This window comes from Syngnathoides biaculeatus, chromosome 15 (assembly GCF_019802595.1).
Source record: "Syngnathoides biaculeatus isolate LvHL_M chromosome 15, ASM1980259v1, whole genome shotgun sequence".
Classification (NCBI taxonomy): domain Eukaryota; kingdom Metazoa; phylum Chordata; class Actinopteri; order Syngnathiformes; family Syngnathidae; genus Syngnathoides; species Syngnathoides biaculeatus.
Genome location: NC_084654.1, coordinates 25,752,501 through 25,767,842, shown reverse-complemented (window position 1 = coordinate 25,767,842; position 15,342 = coordinate 25,752,501). Strand labels below are relative to the sequence as shown.

The 15,342-nt window shown below is 56.3% G+C and overlaps 3 protein-coding genes across 14 annotated transcripts in view; 2 read left to right on the top strand and 1 right to left on the bottom strand.

The window, feature by feature from the left end:
* The first annotated feature begins 35 nt into the window (after positions 1 to 35).
* On the top strand, positions 36 to 6,513 carry dcst2 (DC-STAMP domain containing 2). 5 transcript variants are annotated; one of them, XM_061843651.1, is made up of 15 exons: positions 36 to 175; positions 649 to 911; positions 1,034 to 1,204; positions 1,286 to 1,387; positions 1,454 to 1,648; positions 2,765 to 2,830; positions 2,896 to 3,109; positions 3,187 to 3,344; positions 3,426 to 3,590; positions 4,415 to 4,582; positions 4,652 to 4,752; positions 5,282 to 5,418; positions 5,496 to 5,596; positions 5,709 to 5,802; positions 6,316 to 6,513. In XM_061843651.1, the coding sequence occupies exons 1-15, from the start codon at positions 129 to 131 to the stop codon at positions 6,455 to 6,457; spliced, it is 2,124 nt and encodes a 707-aa protein (XP_061699635.1). In that variant the 5' UTR covers positions 36 to 128; the 3' UTR covers positions 6,458 to 6,513. The 5 variants fall into 5 exon arrangements, 4 of the variants coding, with proteins under 4 accessions (XP_061699635.1, XP_061699634.1, XP_061699636.1 ...); XM_061843652.1 differs by adding an exon at positions 261 to 500 and having other exon boundaries at positions 41 to 175; positions 1,034 to 1,387; XR_009798412.1 differs by having other exon boundaries at positions 1,034 to 1,387; positions 5,496 to 5,638; positions 6,316 to 6,334.
* A 294-nt stretch (positions 6,514 to 6,807) lies between these two features.
* Positions 6,808 to 15,342, bottom strand: part of plin6 (perilipin 6) — a 10,894-nt gene continuing 2,359 nt past the window's right edge. For 2 of the 6 annotated variants that reach the window (XM_061843674.1, XM_061843673.1), the window contains exons 2-9: positions 12,722 to 12,964; positions 11,330 to 11,372; positions 11,062 to 11,260; positions 10,245 to 10,327; positions 9,643 to 9,880; positions 9,172 to 9,353; positions 7,738 to 8,004; positions 6,808 to 7,525 (exon numbers count right to left, since the gene is read on the bottom strand). In XM_061843674.1, the coding sequence (XP_061699658.1) occupies positions 7,166 to 7,525; positions 7,738 to 8,004; positions 9,172 to 9,353; positions 9,643 to 9,880; positions 10,245 to 10,327; positions 11,062 to 11,260; positions 11,330 to 11,372; positions 12,722 to 12,726 (1,377 nt within the window). In that variant the 5' untranslated portion in view covers positions 12,727 to 12,964 and the 3' untranslated portion in view covers positions 6,808 to 7,165. Of the gene's footprint in view, positions 7,526 to 7,737; positions 8,005 to 9,171; positions 9,354 to 9,642; positions 9,881 to 10,244; positions 10,328 to 10,786; positions 11,261 to 11,329; positions 11,373 to 11,454; positions 11,962 to 12,721; positions 12,965 to 14,846; positions 14,981 to 15,342 lie in introns of those variants that run through there. The other 4 variants (XM_061843675.1, XM_061843676.1, XM_061843672.1 and 1 more) reach the window with 4 other exon arrangements.
* atp2c1 (ATPase secretory pathway Ca2+ transporting 1) overlaps positions 14,864 to 15,342 on the top strand; it is a 12,998-nt gene continuing 12,519 nt past the window's right edge. For all 3 annotated transcript variants that reach the window (XM_061843629.1, XM_061843628.1, XM_061843625.1), the window contains exon 1: positions 14,864 to 15,002. In XM_061843629.1, the coding sequence (XP_061699613.1) occupies positions 14,979 to 15,002 (24 nt within the window). In that variant the 5' untranslated portion in view covers positions 14,864 to 14,978. The remainder of the gene's footprint in view (positions 15,003 to 15,342) is intronic.

The window sequence follows — 15,342 nt, the reverse complement described above, 5'->3', positions numbered from 1 at the left end:
CGCTCGCGAGCACGTCGCGCTCGACGCTTGCAAGTCTTGAGTTTCCTCGGCGACCTTGACGTCTGACGCTGGATTTTTGTTTTTCTGGTTTTGGACTTTTTCGTTCGTTGACGAGCTTCCGCGGCGCCATGGCCGCAAATGGAATCGACTGGTCACCATGGCGACGGGCCGCAAGGTAAAGAACCCAAACCCGACTCGGCCAAGCTGGGCTCCCCCACCCAAACTCAAATCAAATCATCTTTTCTTTTAATACTCATCAGCTCAAGTCGTACTCGGCATTGCCTCTCCCAGCTGAACTTGACTCCAAAACGAAATCCCAAAAACGCAACTTGAGCCGCCGCACCTTCTCGGACGTTCTCGGCTTCACGTTATCGTCCTCTTAACGTCTTCCGACATCGTAAGGTTAAGGTTGGCCTCCCTCGGTCAACGTGCAAACGGCCCGGATTTCAACCGCAGTCCTCACGAGTGACGCTCAAAACGTGCCGCCAATTTCCATTCAGGTGGATTAAAAAAAAAAAAAAAAAAAAAAAGGGATTCATTCTTGACCCCTACGTGGCGTGTTACAAATTTCAATTTTTTTTTTCGTTGGCTTTTTTGGGGAGGCCGCAACGGATGAGGCGCATTTTGACTCATTTTTCCCCGCCACAGGCCGCCACCGACTTCGTGGAGTTTTCGGCGCCGGCGGACGTGGCGAGGCGAGCTGGGGGCGGTGGGGCGGAGCCTGCTGGCCTTCTGGGCGGGGCTGACGCTGGCGTCGTTCTACGGCGCGGCCATGATCGTCCTCAAGGGGGCGCCGCTGTGGACGTGCGTGTACGGCACGCTGGCCGCGGCGGCCGTGGCGGCCTTCGGGATGGGCGTGTCCGTTCGTGCGCGCGCCGCCGTCGTCATCATGATGCCGGCGCTCTGCTCGGGTCGGTATCCGGATGGGGCGGGGCCTCCGCAGCTGTGTCATAATGTACAAGAGGGCGATTATGAGTGTACGATCGTGAGTGTGTGTGTGTGTGTGTCCACATCTTTCTTCCTGCGGTCTTAGCTCACGGTCGCAACTTCCTGTTGTTCGTGAGCGCATCGGTGCTGGTGGCGGGTCCGGCGGCCAACACGCTGGAGAATTCCGAGCGAGCCGCCGCCAGCCTGCTCTGCGGCGCCGAGCTGGCGGCCGATCAAACGCGGCAGCTGATGAGGAACGCGGCCACGCCCCTACTAGGTAAGACGCACCCCCTCCTCCACACCAGCATCGCAGCCTCGCGTAGCGACAGCACGTGCGTTCGCGTGCGCCGCCTCGCAGCCGCGCTGGATCACATCCGCCAGATCGGCAGGAACGTCGCCGCCACGGCCAACAGAATCAACAAGCTGATCGGCTCGCTGAGCGACGCCGTCCGCCACGTTGGTAAGGAAAGGGTCGGGCTGAGGAGTCCGTGGCGAGTCCTCAGGGATCTCTCTGTGCGCCTCCCAGCTCGCACTCTGAGGAACGTTCTTCACTTCCTGGTGGACATCAAGGACGTGTGCAACGACAAACTGGGTTCGTCGTACAGGAAGTGCCGCGCCGTCTTCGTCCGGGCCCGAGCCGACTGCGCCGCTCAGCTGGGGGACTTTGACTTTCTGTGCGACGTCGTCAGAGACTTCATGTACCTCTGCGAGCTGTCCAAAGGTGCGTCGGCCGACCTCCCGCCGGACCCTCTTTCTCGGACAAACGAGGGTGCAGAATTGCGAAGACGCCGAGGACTTCTTGTCTGCTAATTGTTGTGTGTCCAAAATTGTCCGGCCCAATCCTCGCCCGGAAGATTCTGTTGCGCCGAGAACCCGGAATGACCGGAAGTCCGCCGGGCGGAGAGGTGCCCTTTGGTTTTGTCCGTGGGTTCTGATCCTGTGGCTTTAGAGCCAGACAACCGTCTTGCGCTTTGTCCTCTTGGGGCTGGTGATTGACTTTACGCAACTTGAAGGTGTGAAGCTCGGACAGGGTAAACCTGGAACTGACTGACTCTTGACTCTTGACTCTCACACTTGGCCGGCGGACTCTGCGCAAAGCTTCCCCGGCCTCGGTTGTTGTGTTGACGATGACGTCGGCGATGGCAGCAGAGCCTGATACGGTCTTGTCAAGACCAAGACCAACTGTCCGCTTCGGTCCATTGAATGTAACGACGGGTTAGGAGCAGCTGCGGTCAGCGGATCGTTGCTTCTGATCCTTTGCTTATTGGGAAACCGAAACCTTGTAGAATTTCCTGTATTGTGAAGTCTTTAGATGAACGTTCACCTTGTTTGGTCAAATTTTGAGTTGGATGCGCTTCCTGACGCACTACTGTGCATTTGTTTGGGATTGGGACCTGCCAACAATTTTCGCTGGCTCGTGCTCCCCAAGACTGCATTCCACGTAGTGTACATAAATTGATACATACTTTCTTTCGGCTTGTCCCGTCAGGGGGATTGTATACACCGTAGCAACCTTCCTACGTGCCTGCCTAGCGAAACGACCTACGTAGTTAGCAACTTCCGACAGACGAGGACAGAGCAGAGAACCGAAAGCAAAACAGCCATCCATTATCCAAGGGGAGCCGGAGCCTCTCCCGCCAACCTTCGGGTGAAAGGCAGACCACACCCTGAACTGGTCGCCAGACAGTTGCAGGGCAGATATCGACACCGTCGGCGAGCAAGAATCGATCTCAGCCTAACCCTAGTCGGGCACCATCAGTGACTCGTGACCAGAACAATCCGGCGCAAAATGATTTGTCCCAGTTTGAGCACACGCGGTCGTTTTTTTGTCTTTTAGCCCCCCTGCTATTTTGCGCCATCCCGGAGTACGTCTCCAGCCAACTGAGGAAACATCTGGCCCAACGTAAGTCCGTCCGTCTTTGAGGCCGCGCACCGCCCGCGTTCCTGACTCCTCCCCGTCACGTTTAGCCGCGATCTCCGCCTTCCGGCAAATGCGGAGCCAGTTCGACTTCGACCTGTCGGTGTCGGCCACCTTGGAGGCGGACGGCAACGTGAGTCGCTCGCTGCGGGAGACGGGTCAGGAAATCCTCGAGGAGCTGACCCGGGACTTCAAAGTCTTCGCTGAGCTCAGGGGGCCGCTGGTGTGGGCGGGGCTCGCGCTTCTCGCCTGCTCCCTGATCAGGTGACCACGACCCCCCCCCCCCCCCCGGCCTGCGTCTGTCTGTATTTGTGAGCTCATGTTTGCGTTGGCTTGCACAGGGCCATGTGGTACCAGCACAAGTACTTGACGTGCTTGAATTATGACAACGTTTACATCAGCGCTCAGTTCATAGCGCTGGACCGACAGATGACTTCACAGGGCGGGGCTTCCGTCCTGCCAATCACGCGCAGAGAGTCGCAGCTGTACATTAGGCCACGTGAGGACACATCGCTGATTGTGTAGAATCCTACTCAGCACTTCCCGTTTGTCACGTCCCGTCTGTCACTTCCCGTTTTAGTGTCCCTGCGGCTCACGAGCGGCGAGTGTCGAGCGACGCTGATGGGCGTGGCCTCGGTGTTGAGGCATGCGCTGATGTCGTCTGTTCTGGTGGCTCTGGACTTCCTGGTCTTTTGGCTTCTGGATCAAGTGCGCTGGCAGGTCCAGGGTGGCGTTGTGGCGAGAGGTGACCGCATAGCCTTCCATTTATACATGAGCAGAGATTGTGATGCCGGTCAATAATGATGTTCACGTTTTAGATTTTCTGCCCCGATTTTGCCCCAATTTGTTATGAAAGCGAAGCTGTTAGATTTGACCCAACAGCGAGGCAGAAGAAGTCGCGCGCGAAAGGGTTTTATGGTGAGCTGTCCGTGGTCCGGATCCAGAGGCGCGAGGGTTGTCCGTGGGAGCGGGAGAGCGACCTTGACGGGCGGTGTTGGAGCCCGGACCGTGGGTGGGGGGGTGTAGACAGTTAGTTTAGCAGCGTTAAAACATTGGGGGCGCGGGAGGGTTGATAGGGGTTCACGGCTCAGAAAGAAGCAGTTCCTCAGCGTGGTGGTCCTGCACCAGATGCTTTGTAGCCTCCTGGCCACAAGGAGCATACGTGGGTCGAGTCCGTGACGATGCCTTTTTAGCCCCTCGTGGTTGGGCTAAAACGGCCCTCACGCTCTTCTGAGCGGGTCACCCCGTCTTTTCTCTTCTTCCGTATCGCAGCGGTGGTCAGATTTGAAGCAAAACAAACGGGACAGCTCAGTTGCTCGCATTCAAACGGGACGAAGGAACGCATAGTCAAGAAACGTTGGGGCTGCTTTTTGGTGGCTCCTCGGCAGCAGATGTTGAAGTCACGGCGCTGGCACCGTTTCATGCATGATCTGAGACCATTCTCTCCTCCCGTGGGAAGCGAGCTCCTGCCGCCATTTTGCGCGAGTACATTTGGTAGCGTTGCGTTCCGTGCAAAGTTTGGCCGAGCTGACCGAGTTAACCGTGACGACCGGGCGAGGTCGCTCGCAGCTCCGGTGACGGTGTCGATCCGGGTGAACGGCTTGGGCTACCTGGCCGACATGATGCGTGACCTGGCGGCGGCCTTCAACGTCCTGCAGTCGGGAAACGTCACGGTCATCAGCGGGAAGTGTCTGCTCACGCCGTCGGAACCCGACTACGCCGCCTACTTCGCCTTGGGTGCGTGTGGCCGCCGCCGCCGCCGGCGGGACCGGACGTAGGCTTCTGACCCGCCCGCTCCGCTCTCAGGATTCCTGTCGGGCGTGGCCCTGCTGGTGACGCTCGCCGGAGGGATGGTGCGGCGATCGCGACGCCTCATCTGCGCCTACTTCCACCCCGACACCGAATGGGTAAACGCGTGTTGAAAGTTGTCACGCGCCGGAAGGCAACGTAAGCAAGTAGCGGCGACCCCGCCCCGTTTGCCCATACAGCCAATCGTATGACTGATGTCAAAGGCCTGAATGGGTCACTGCCTTACGAGTTGATCAATATCAGTAAAGACCTTTAATTTCCTCTTCAAAAGGAAGGTCGTCGTAGTTTTGAAGTGAGTCCCAAAATGAAGTTTGACGATTTGCAACAATTTGTGAAGTTCCTCGTGGTATTTGTGGACATATCCAATTTGTTTTTGTAAACGGTTAGCCTCCGGACTTATTTTTCATCACAATAAAAAATTCCAATCTTTCGTCCAGGTCAAGGGTTCAATTGCGTGGACCGGACTTGTCTCGCTTGTTTTCTCGTTTCCCGAGAACATTTTCCCAACGGTGGCAATGATGCTAGTAGGCGAACGATTTGCCTTTTCCGCGAAAACAAACACAAAAGCATCTTTCCCTGTTATTGCTAACTGAGGCCGAACTTTGGCTTCTCTCGCCGCTCCTTCAGGCGCGCATCCACTTCCTTCGCCAGCAGATCCTGGATGAACGGCGGGCGACGGGAAGAGCGCTGGTGAGGGCGGCGGCCGGGAGGCGGGCGGGAGCGGCCCGAGCCGGTCGCGGCCGCCTCGGGGCTCTGCTGCGACGGTGCGTCAGTCGAACTCCCGCGCGGACCGACGAGGACTTGACCCGTCGGATCGACTGTCGACGCGTGTGTCCGTCAGGCTGTCGGGGGGAGGAGCTTACCGGTCTGACATGATGTGCGTGGCCTGCGGCGAGGGGGCGGGCTTCGCGGCCACCGTCTGCGACGTCTCGCGGTGTCCGGGTAGAGCGCTCGCTACGTCGACCGACCACAATTGAGCGGGAGGTCAGCGACGACCTCGCAGATGTCACCGTGGTAACCCCCTCTTTCACTTTCTTCTCGTTTGTCTTTGCAGGCGTGTTTTGTAAGGCGTGTTTCAACAGCGCGGGGAGGAAGTGTGGCGTCTGCGCGTGGCCGGCGACCTTCCGGGAAGAAAGCCAGGAGGAACCGTGAGTCCAGAGGCGCCGCGGCAAGACCGCCACAGTGCGGCCAAAAACGTAGAAAAATGCGAACCCTTAGAACAACTCAAAGCAAATGATGGAAACTGACAAATTTTCCCCCCCCCCCCCCCCCCAAAAAAAAAAAAAAAAAACCCCACTCAAGAGCAAAGGAAACCACTAAAGGCGAGAGGAAAAGTTTTTTTTTTTTTTAAACCGCAACAAATTTGAAAAGTGCAAAAATTGAAAGAATTTGATAATAGGAGGAAAAAGCTAAACACGTGAAAAAGTGGCACAACTACTAAAAAATAAAATAAGACAACAAAGAACTGGTAAAACTGCCAAAAGAATCAAAACGTTTGAAGATCAACTGGCAAAAAGAAAAGTGGGCATCTGTAACTGTAAAGATGATAAAGTACAAAGAAAAAGCGCAAAATGAAAACCAAGTTTGCAAGTTTGGATCGCCCGCGACGCCGACCGCGTTTCACGCGCAATGTTTTGAATGTTGTTGCGTTCCTGCGTCAGCGACTCCAGCGAGGACGAATGTGAGGCCGCCGAGGAGCGGCCGGGGCCCGCACCCTGGTCTCAAAGCCTCTTCTGCTCCGCCGCCGCCTTTCTTCAGGACGTCGGCGGGGGGGCCCGCGTGCGCCACACTGGTGACCTCTGACCTCATCGGCGTGCGTGCGTTCGTGCGTGATGTCAAATAAAAGTGGTGGAATCGAATCCAAAGGAACCCTTTTTGTCTCGAAGCTTCAAATGTGATTTGGGACGCATCCCAGCTACGCTGAAAAGCTGTCGGCCCCAAAGACTTTTCACCCCTCGGGCCGGCCCGAAACGTCCGTCACGTGCGAGTCGTGCCGCGTCCGACGCGTCTCACCGCAAATGTGGAACCGGGTCCGAGCGCCGGCCTTCACGCACGCCGGAGACGTGTTTGGCGCGGGACGGGAACGAGCTTCGACGACTAAACGTGACGACGACGCTTGAAAGCGTGCTAATGAAAATGAGACGTCGCCGTGATGGAGGTGCCACAAGCTTTATTGGAAGACCAGTTTCCAAGTGAGCAGAGAGCAGTTGCTTTTAGCTTAGCCTCGCGAGAGCGGAACAAAGGGCAATTCCCGGGCGGCGCGTGCGGCGAGGAGTCCGGGGGAAGCGGAAGGAACCGCAAGGAAGGATGGCAAGACGCTGGAAAGGCAAGAAGGCGCCAATTTTTTGAGCTACGGGGACGCCGTCTGACAGAAAGGCGTCTTGAAACGTGTCATTTGCAACGGCTAAATTCACTAGTTTGGCTGGTATTCCGTCGGCGAAGGCGAACGCGCAGACTGCCATCGACTGGGAGTTAAGAGCGGGGGCGGCGCGCAGTGGCGGCGGGGCTCCGTCAGTCGGCGGCGCTGTTGACGGAGTTGGGGTTGAGGTACTCGAAAGCCTTTTGGCTCTGCGACACCAACTCCTTGAGCGGCGTGAGGATGAGCTCGGCGGCCGACGGACGGCGTTGGGCGGCGCCGTCGGGAGGAGCGGGGGGGCCGTCGCCCTCCGAGTCCTGCTTCAGGCTGGAGCGGCGGCCCGGGGGGGCCGTGTCGGGGCTACCCGGGCTGCGCGCGGCCCTCGAGAAGAGAGACTTGCGCCGCCGAGGACGTCCGTCCATGGCCTTCAGGAAGAGGCTGTTGGCCGAGCCGTCCGGGCGGACGTCTTCCTGGTTCAGGAAGTCCTCCACCTCTTTGTCAGACGGCTGCCGGAGCTGGCGGGTGACACGACTTCGCTTTAGCGGCCGCAGGGACTCAGAATCAGTCAAATAAGGATTCGCCGTGCACGAGAGAAAAACAGTTCCGAGAGAACAAAAACCCACTTCAAACATTTTAAGATCGTCTTCAAACACGGCAGAGAGTGTCAAACACACCAGACACGTCAAACATCACTCCAAAATGCCCCAAACGTGCCTCCGACGCTCACCATGGTGTACAGCGGCGTGGCATTGATCACCAGCTGCACGAGGATCTTGGAGAGCTCTCGGAGATCCCCCAGGAGGCGGCGGACCTGCAACGGGAGCTCTCGGGTCTGCCGGACGGGACGGAGCTCGGCCAGCGCGAGGGCTCCAGCCCGAAGCCGGCCCAGGCTCAGCTCCCTCAGGCTCTCCGCGCGGTACACCAGCGCCACCAGCAGCCTCTGCAGGGACTGCAACAGCTGGCCCAGCAGATCCAGGACGGCCCCGAGTCCCACCTGCAGGAGGCGCACACTGAATGGGGCGAGCGTCCACATTCTCTCCTCGATTGTCAGTCACTCCCTATCTTTGCGGCAACGCGCGTTTTCCTTGACAATCACGCCATGGTTTTGTGGTTCAATAACAGCAATATGAGCCTGAGGGAACAGGTGAGAGCAAGTCACAAGTCAAGTCCCAGACTTTGAAAGTCAAAATCACGCCGCGAGTCCTAGACATTGAAACAGGACTCTCGACTCGAGGCTTACTGTACTTGTCTCGACCTCAAGTCGCGGTTGAATCGTGCACTTTGAACTCAGTCAAGTTGCAAGTCTTTAGATTTTGAAAGTCACAGTTTGGAACTTGCGACTTGCCTGTCTCGACTTGGGATTGTGACTTGTCCGGTCCCACCTCTGCCTCAGAGCTCCAAACCGGGTCGCCGTTTCCCGTTGAGCCGCAGACTGTCATTTTTTGTTGTTGTTTTTGTTTTGTTTTTTTTTTTGCGGCGGGCCACTGCGGTCTTGCCGTGAGGCTTTTGGGTCAGCTCGCAGCCAAAGCGTCTCTTGGGGTCCCGAGGAGAAGCAGCAGATGTCAATTCAAGCACGGGAGTGGAATTCTATTTTCCCATGTTGGGCACTTTCATTTCAAAACGGATGCTTCTTTACATTTAGCTCCAACTGAAAACGCTGCGATTTGTTTTCGTGTCGCTTCCTCGAATTGGGCCCGGTCTCGGTCCTGGCCTATTTTTCCGAGCAGCGCCTCCGAGCTATTCATGAGGACGTATTGCCAACTTTGTGCACGCTTGTCAACGTAAGATGGTGTTTTCGACATGCTGTACGGATCTGAAACATTCTCGAGACGTATTTACACTTGATCAGGTTTTCTTATCCGTTTCGTACTGCGCGAACTTGACTTGACTTTCATCGCACGTTCCTGAAAAGTCATGAAAACGTCATCAAATGATGGAATCCTCTCATTTCCTTCCCTTTGCGCGAGTCGTTGAAAGTCCTATTTTGCATTTTCAACACTAACGTCATCTCGCCGTTATTCTTCTCGTCTACAACAGCGTTAAGAGTGAAATTTGGGGTCTTTCGGGAGGAAGCGCGAGGGCCGGATGGCACAAATTCAACTCATCTGTGGAGGTCGCGTCGCCGACGTGAGCCCGGCATCGGCACGGGCTCAGCACGTACCGCTTGGACGGCGTCCCCCAGGGTTCCGGCCGCGTCCTCCAGCTGTTCTCGGACTTTGGCCATGCGGTGGTAAAGCTGCAGGCTGATGCTCAGGAGGAGGGCGCGGACCCGCGTCCACGCGCCGGGCTCGTCGTCGTCGTCTTCGTCCTCGTACTCCTGAACCCGCATCTCCCACTCGCGACCTCGACACGCCACACCACGCACGTCAAGACCCGCAGTCGCACAGCAAAAGTTAGTTTGCGAGGAATTGCGAAGATCATTTGCCCAAGACAACCTCGGACAACCCCGTTTTTAAGTCCGGTTCCATGGCTTTACGTCGAGAAAGGGGGGGCGAAGACACAAGATTTGCACATTTTTGTGATCTTAAGACAGGTGTGGAGACTTGTTCTAATCTCCGGCGCTACCGACAACGAGGAACATCGCCAAGGAACTCGTGAAGGTCGCGGGCCGGGACGAGCGCGCTTTACTCACGCAGCGTGGGCGGGAGCGGCATGTAGTAGGCGCTGGCGTTCTCCAGGCGCCCGAGCACGTCGTCCAGACCCCACGAGGCGGCGCGTCCCACCTGCGAGTCCTGCAGCTGCCTCACCACCGTCCAGGCGCCGTGAGACAGACGTTCCACCCGGTCCAGGGCTCGGTCCATCCCGTCCGCCAGCCACAGCTGCATGTCGTCCAGAGTTAGGAAGAAGGCGTCCTTCAGGTGACCCACCACCTGCGTGGGACGCAGCGTTACCCGTGGCCCTCCTATCGGTGGCTGATATGTCGATTAGCGTGCGTATTCCTCATACAGAAATCAACCAAATCAAATCCACAGACAATCTGCAGAAAAGGCCAATTCGTTCCTTGACGGACAAAATACGCTCAGCTCTACACTTGATGCGGCCTGAGCGTGTCGCTGTGTTTGGAATCATTCGCCCCTTCCCTCATTCATCGCCACTCGCGACGTTTTGAAGTCATTCACTCGGATCGTCCTTTCACGTACACGTACTTTACATCATTTTCTAGTCAATAGGGAGTGAGTCAACCCTTCCCACCAGCGCCACACGGGAAAAAAAAGCCAGAAACGAGATTCCAACCTCGTCGGTGGACTGGTTGAGGATGGGGAAGGTCCTTTCCAGTTGGTCCAGACCCACCAGGGCAAAACTGTTGGCCATCTCAACTGAAGACACAAAAGCGCACACGGTAACCGCGCCATCGCACGTCAGCTCATATGCAGCAGTTGCTAAGCGGCAGTGTCAGCGTTAGTTGGAGGATTTCGTAAAGTCGGCGGCTGCGGTGGGGGTCTTGGCGTCGGGTCAGCGATTTAGCCATCTGAAGGGTGGGACCAAATTGTGTGATAACGACGCATCAGCGCCAAAGCAGGATTTGTCACGAAGGAATGGCACCCGAATCCGTCTGGACTTGGAATTGGGCAGTACGCCGCCGTTCAGCCTTCAGTTCTACGATGTTCAGACGCTTCAAAGTCACGATGTGCGTTTGCGACAATCGTGTACGACAAGGTCAAATATCAACAAATGCGGTGGAGACGTCACGCGAGTTACTAGCTAATCTTTTCTCACCGCTTTATGCCTGATGAAATGGAAATAAACCCCCCCAATCAACTTTCTGTACCACTTACCCTTTACGAGGGTCGGGGGCACGCCCCGAATCGGTCGCCGGCCAATCGGAGCGCAAATAGACAATCCGGCCATTGCCGCTGGCGTGCAAATCAGTCTTCAATTAAGCTTGCGTGCATGTTTTGAAAATGTGGGACCAGGGTTAGGGTTACGGGACTGCGGGACTTTGGGGATGGAGCGGCGGGCGTGCGGCGCTTCTGGCAGTAGCTTGGGCAGTGTTAGTACTGACTGTCGTAGCGCGAGTTAGCATGAGCTGTGACACGGGCCCGGTACGCACTCTGAGGCCCGAGGGTCTGCGTGAGGGGCGCGGCGCGGCTCAAGGCCACCATGGAGGCGTTTCGGACCCCCACCTCGGCCACGCCGCCCACCAGGCCCAGCAGCGGGTAGCGGCTTTTGGCCTCCGAGTACGCCGAGGTCACCGACTGCAGTGCCGAGCGGACCAGGGGAAGGTGCGACGCCCTCAGCACCGCACTCATCTGAAGACACGTCAAAGAAGGTTTTAGCGGGGAGCGCCTGATCCGACCCCCCCCGTGCCTCCGCCTCACCTCGTGGTTGCGACGAGCAGACATGTCGTCTCTTTCTCCAAATCTGAGAGCACACAAACAGAACAAGGATTCAGGGTCTTAAATCGGTTCAATGGTGCGCACGGGCCTCACATTCAGGAGCTCACATTCATCCTGTTTTGCGCTTGCAGGCCAAAGTAGGCGTGGCTACGAGACTTTCCATGACCGCATGTGACGAGGAGGTTTCCCGACATTTCTGGAAAGCGAGCGCCTTGGCACGGAACCCGCCGGGACCGGCCTCGCCCCCTGCGCGGTCAGTCAGCTGCCTTTCGCTCAACATGTGAATGTTCAGACGCCAAACCAGCGTGGAAATCGTGATCTTTGGCGAACGCGCCGACGCTCACGCGCGCACAAAGACTCTTTCAGGCTCTCCGGTGGCCCGCGGCGATGCCGTCACGCGCTAACCGCCGCGATGACGTCTTCGGCGGCTTGGACGCGTTCCCGCGCGAGCGGTCGAGGGCGGCCGTGTCGATGTCCGGGGATGACCTCGGCCGCGACGGAGCCGCTGGGGTGACGGCCGTCTCGAAAGCGAATCGTCACCGTCCGACCTCGTTTCTTCGCTTTCAGTCCAAAGAGGTGTCACCGGTGGACTCTTTGAAGCCATTTTCTTGGCTCACTTCCTTCCCGTCCGTCTTTCCTTGTGTGCCCCAAACGATTGAACTCACCTCAGTCGTCCCAATATCATCGTTTCAAAACGGTTTCCCGCCTCTTTGGAACCTTTTCTTTTATCACAATGTACGCTTTATTGTGTCTGTATTTGGATTGACTTTTATTTTGCTCTGCGTGACGAAGGACATTTTCTTCTTTCCAGCGTTCGTAAAAGACGAACGCAAGCGACAAAAGACAGCACAGTGACTGCTCCATTGCCAAAGCGCCTCAGGGTGTTGGCCCCCGAAAGTCCATCCTTCCACTTTTGTCAGGATCACGAGGGCAGCCGGAGACCGTCACAGCGGAATTTGGGCGAGAGGCCCGCCACGCCCTGGAACGGTCGCCAGACACGCACGCGTAGGGCACTTGTAGACTAGTGAGCGTCCACACGCACCCTTGAGGACAATTTGTTTGTCTTCCATGAAGCTAACGTGCGCTAACGTCTTTTTGGGAAATGCGTGACGAAGCCAAAGTACTCGCCGAGGAGAAAAGTTGAACCCTCGACCTCAAGCGTGGAAATAAAGTACACGTCAAAAGACATCGCACTTGAAAAGTATCCCGACGTGTTTTATGCCCCCTCGAAAAGCCGTCGAGGACTTGAGGTTAGCCGGCACCTCCTAACAACGCCGTCTGGTCCCGGGAGGAGACGGCGAAACCCGTTTGTCGAGTGGGTCTGTCCTCCGTCAATCTGTCAAAACAGAACAAAGGCAAAGTGGAAGGCCTCACCCCATCAGAGAGGCCTGCAGCGGTGAAGATGGCGGATCGGAGATGCGGACCGGCGGCGGCGGCGGCGTTGTGACGTGCCGGCGACGCGCGAGAGGCGCTTTTGAGGAGGTCGGACGCCACGCGCCGTGACGTCAGCGGTTGGCCGGATCAATCGATTCTTTCTTGCCAGCCCGCAAACTCTCATCGGCTTCGGTTGTTCGCTTGCTCGGCGAGTCCTCTTGAGTGAAGTCGAGCTCGTTTCCGCTGAGACAAAAAAACCAAAAAAAAACAGTTGATCATTTTGCTCTTTCAATAGCAAGAAAAAAAAAACGTCAAACTTGTCACGAATCGCCCGATTCAGGCTTCGGCTTCAGCGGCGAGCAAACATTTCTTCTCGTCCGTGACCGTGTGGCCTCGGGCCCGTGAGAGGAAACCGACCGGAAATCCTCCGACGTTGGCCTCTTACCCTCTTCACTTTGCAAACTCTCGGAGAGGAACGACACGTTACCAGAAAAATGTCCGAAGAATCCTGCTGGGACCACAACAGGCCCTTCACAAACTGCTGCAGGTGTGCCTTTGAGTGTACGTCTCAGTTGTTGCTTTTTTTACGTCCCTTCTCATTTCAGGTGGGTCGGTCGCACGTGTCAAAACGTTTTCAAGCCATTTATCGCAAAGACAAGCGTCCGATTGGAGATCGCGACGCCATCGCGTGCTCGTTCCGGAACTGCGATTAGCGCCAACCGTGGAGATGCTGCAAAACCATAATTTGCATCCAAAGTCAGCAGCGGCTCATGTGAGCTCGTCTCGTTGATCCCTTTTTCCACGCCGTCGCCGAGCTGACAGGAAGTCGAGCCTCATGACCTCAAATTGGCCCGAAGCAACTCGCTGTGAAACATGACTCGGCTCTCGGAGCCCCAGTGACCGCAATCGATCAGCCCGCTCCCGCCATTGCCCTCAATCCCTCGGAAACCGTTGCCACCCGTCTCGTGCTCGGCGAACTTTGGAGGCCATTTTGGATTGTGTCACATCTTACGTGAGGCTTTTGTTCGTGGATTCATTTCAGCCAACAGCCGAGGTAACGATTTCAAAAAAGGGATCGAGTTCATATGCCAATATTTTGTGAGGATTAATAATCACCGTGTAGTGGTACACTCCCCTGACTTTGGCGCATCCAGCAACGGGTCAATATGCGCCCTGCGACTGACCGCCTGGCGACCAGTTCAGGGTGATGTCCGCCTTTCGTCCAAAGTTGGCTGGCTGGGATAGGCTCCGGCTCTCGGTGATGAGGGGTGTTCCAAATGAATGGATGGATAATAAGAACAACAATAATGCGGCTGGCTAGAGCATTGACCTCACAGTTCTGTGGACCGGGGTTCAAATCCCAGCCCTACCTGTGTGTTGAGTTTGCACGTGACCCCTTGTGCTTGCGTGGCTTTTCCCCTGGTACTTTGGCTTCCGTACACACCCCATAAAACACTCTAAATTGTCTGTAGGTGTGAATCTTTGGTCACATGTTCCTTACGATATCCTGGCGACCAGTTCAGAAGGAGGCACACGGCGGCGCCACAACCAAAGTTGGAAAAGGGCCGCCGATGTAGGGGGAGGCGACCGAGGTGAAACCAACGGGAAAAAGGCAGGCAGCGGAGCAGACCACGAGCCAGCTAGAAACAAGGCAGCCGGATCCAGCCGCCGAGGTTCCACAGCACCAAGACCGACGTACGCCAAACCGGCTTCTATCTTTGGCCATGCACGAGTGATGGATCGTCGTACTTTTGAGACATAATGACATCGCCTAGAACGGTGGCAGATCAATAAAAGGTTGCTGGTATTCTGGCAACAAGGGTTGAACACATTTTTTTTTTTTTTTTTTTTGGGGGGGGGGGGAACAATTGTGCAAAAAGATGCAATTGGAGCACTTTGAATGACTAATAGCACAGTAGTCCCGTGCAAAGGAATGGATGCCGATTAAAGTGACCAGTCATGTGAGATTACTACAATCAATGTGTCCAGTGTATTTCCAAGAAATAATGAACAAAAATCAATCGGGCCGAAGGCCCGAAAACAAATCACGACATTTAAGATAAGAGAATAACTAATAACAACAACAACAACAACAACAACAAAAAAAAAAAAAATGGAAGCGTACCACGAGTACCGGAAGTAAGCGCTCTTGTTTTGAAAGTGTGGCTGGAAGTAGCAATTGAGTTTATGACATGGTGGACGGTCTGCGTTGGATGAGCGCGCAAACGCTGCGGCCGGCGCTGCCATTTGACGGAAGATGTTAAAAGAACAGGAACTGCTGGTAAGCGCGACTCGTGTGGTCCGTGTTTTGCTTTGGTGGCTCGAGCCGGTCGGAACAGCTCGGCTGAGGAAGGGCTCGTCCGTATCCGGCCGCAGCGCGAGGAAGGCGGAAGGACGGCTCGTTAGCTTGGCGCTGTTAGCATGCCGCTCACGCCGATGGCGGGATTTATCGGGCGTTTAGCTGGTGGAAAGCAAGCACGGAAGCTTCCTGACCACCACCACGGCGACGGCGACGTCTTTGGGGACGTGGAACGGACGAGGGCCGGCCGGCCGGCCGGAAGGTGCCCCTGCTCGCTAGCCGGCTCACTTTTCCGGAGTGAGCTGAGGGGACGGCGTCATGT

Coding starts and splice junctions, on each gene's coding strand:
- dcst2 (XM_061843650.1), top strand. CDS start 129: ATGGCCGCAAATGGAATCGACTGGTCACCATGGCGACGGGCCGCAAG. Junction 1,649..2,764: donor CCTCTGCGAGCTGTCCAAAG/GTGCGTCGGCCG, acceptor TTTGTCTTTTAG/CCCCCCTGCTATTTTGCGCC. Junction 5,803..6,315: donor GAAGAAAGCCAGGAGGAACC/GTGAGTCCAGAG, acceptor TTCCTGCGTCAG/CGACTCCAGCGAGGACGAAT.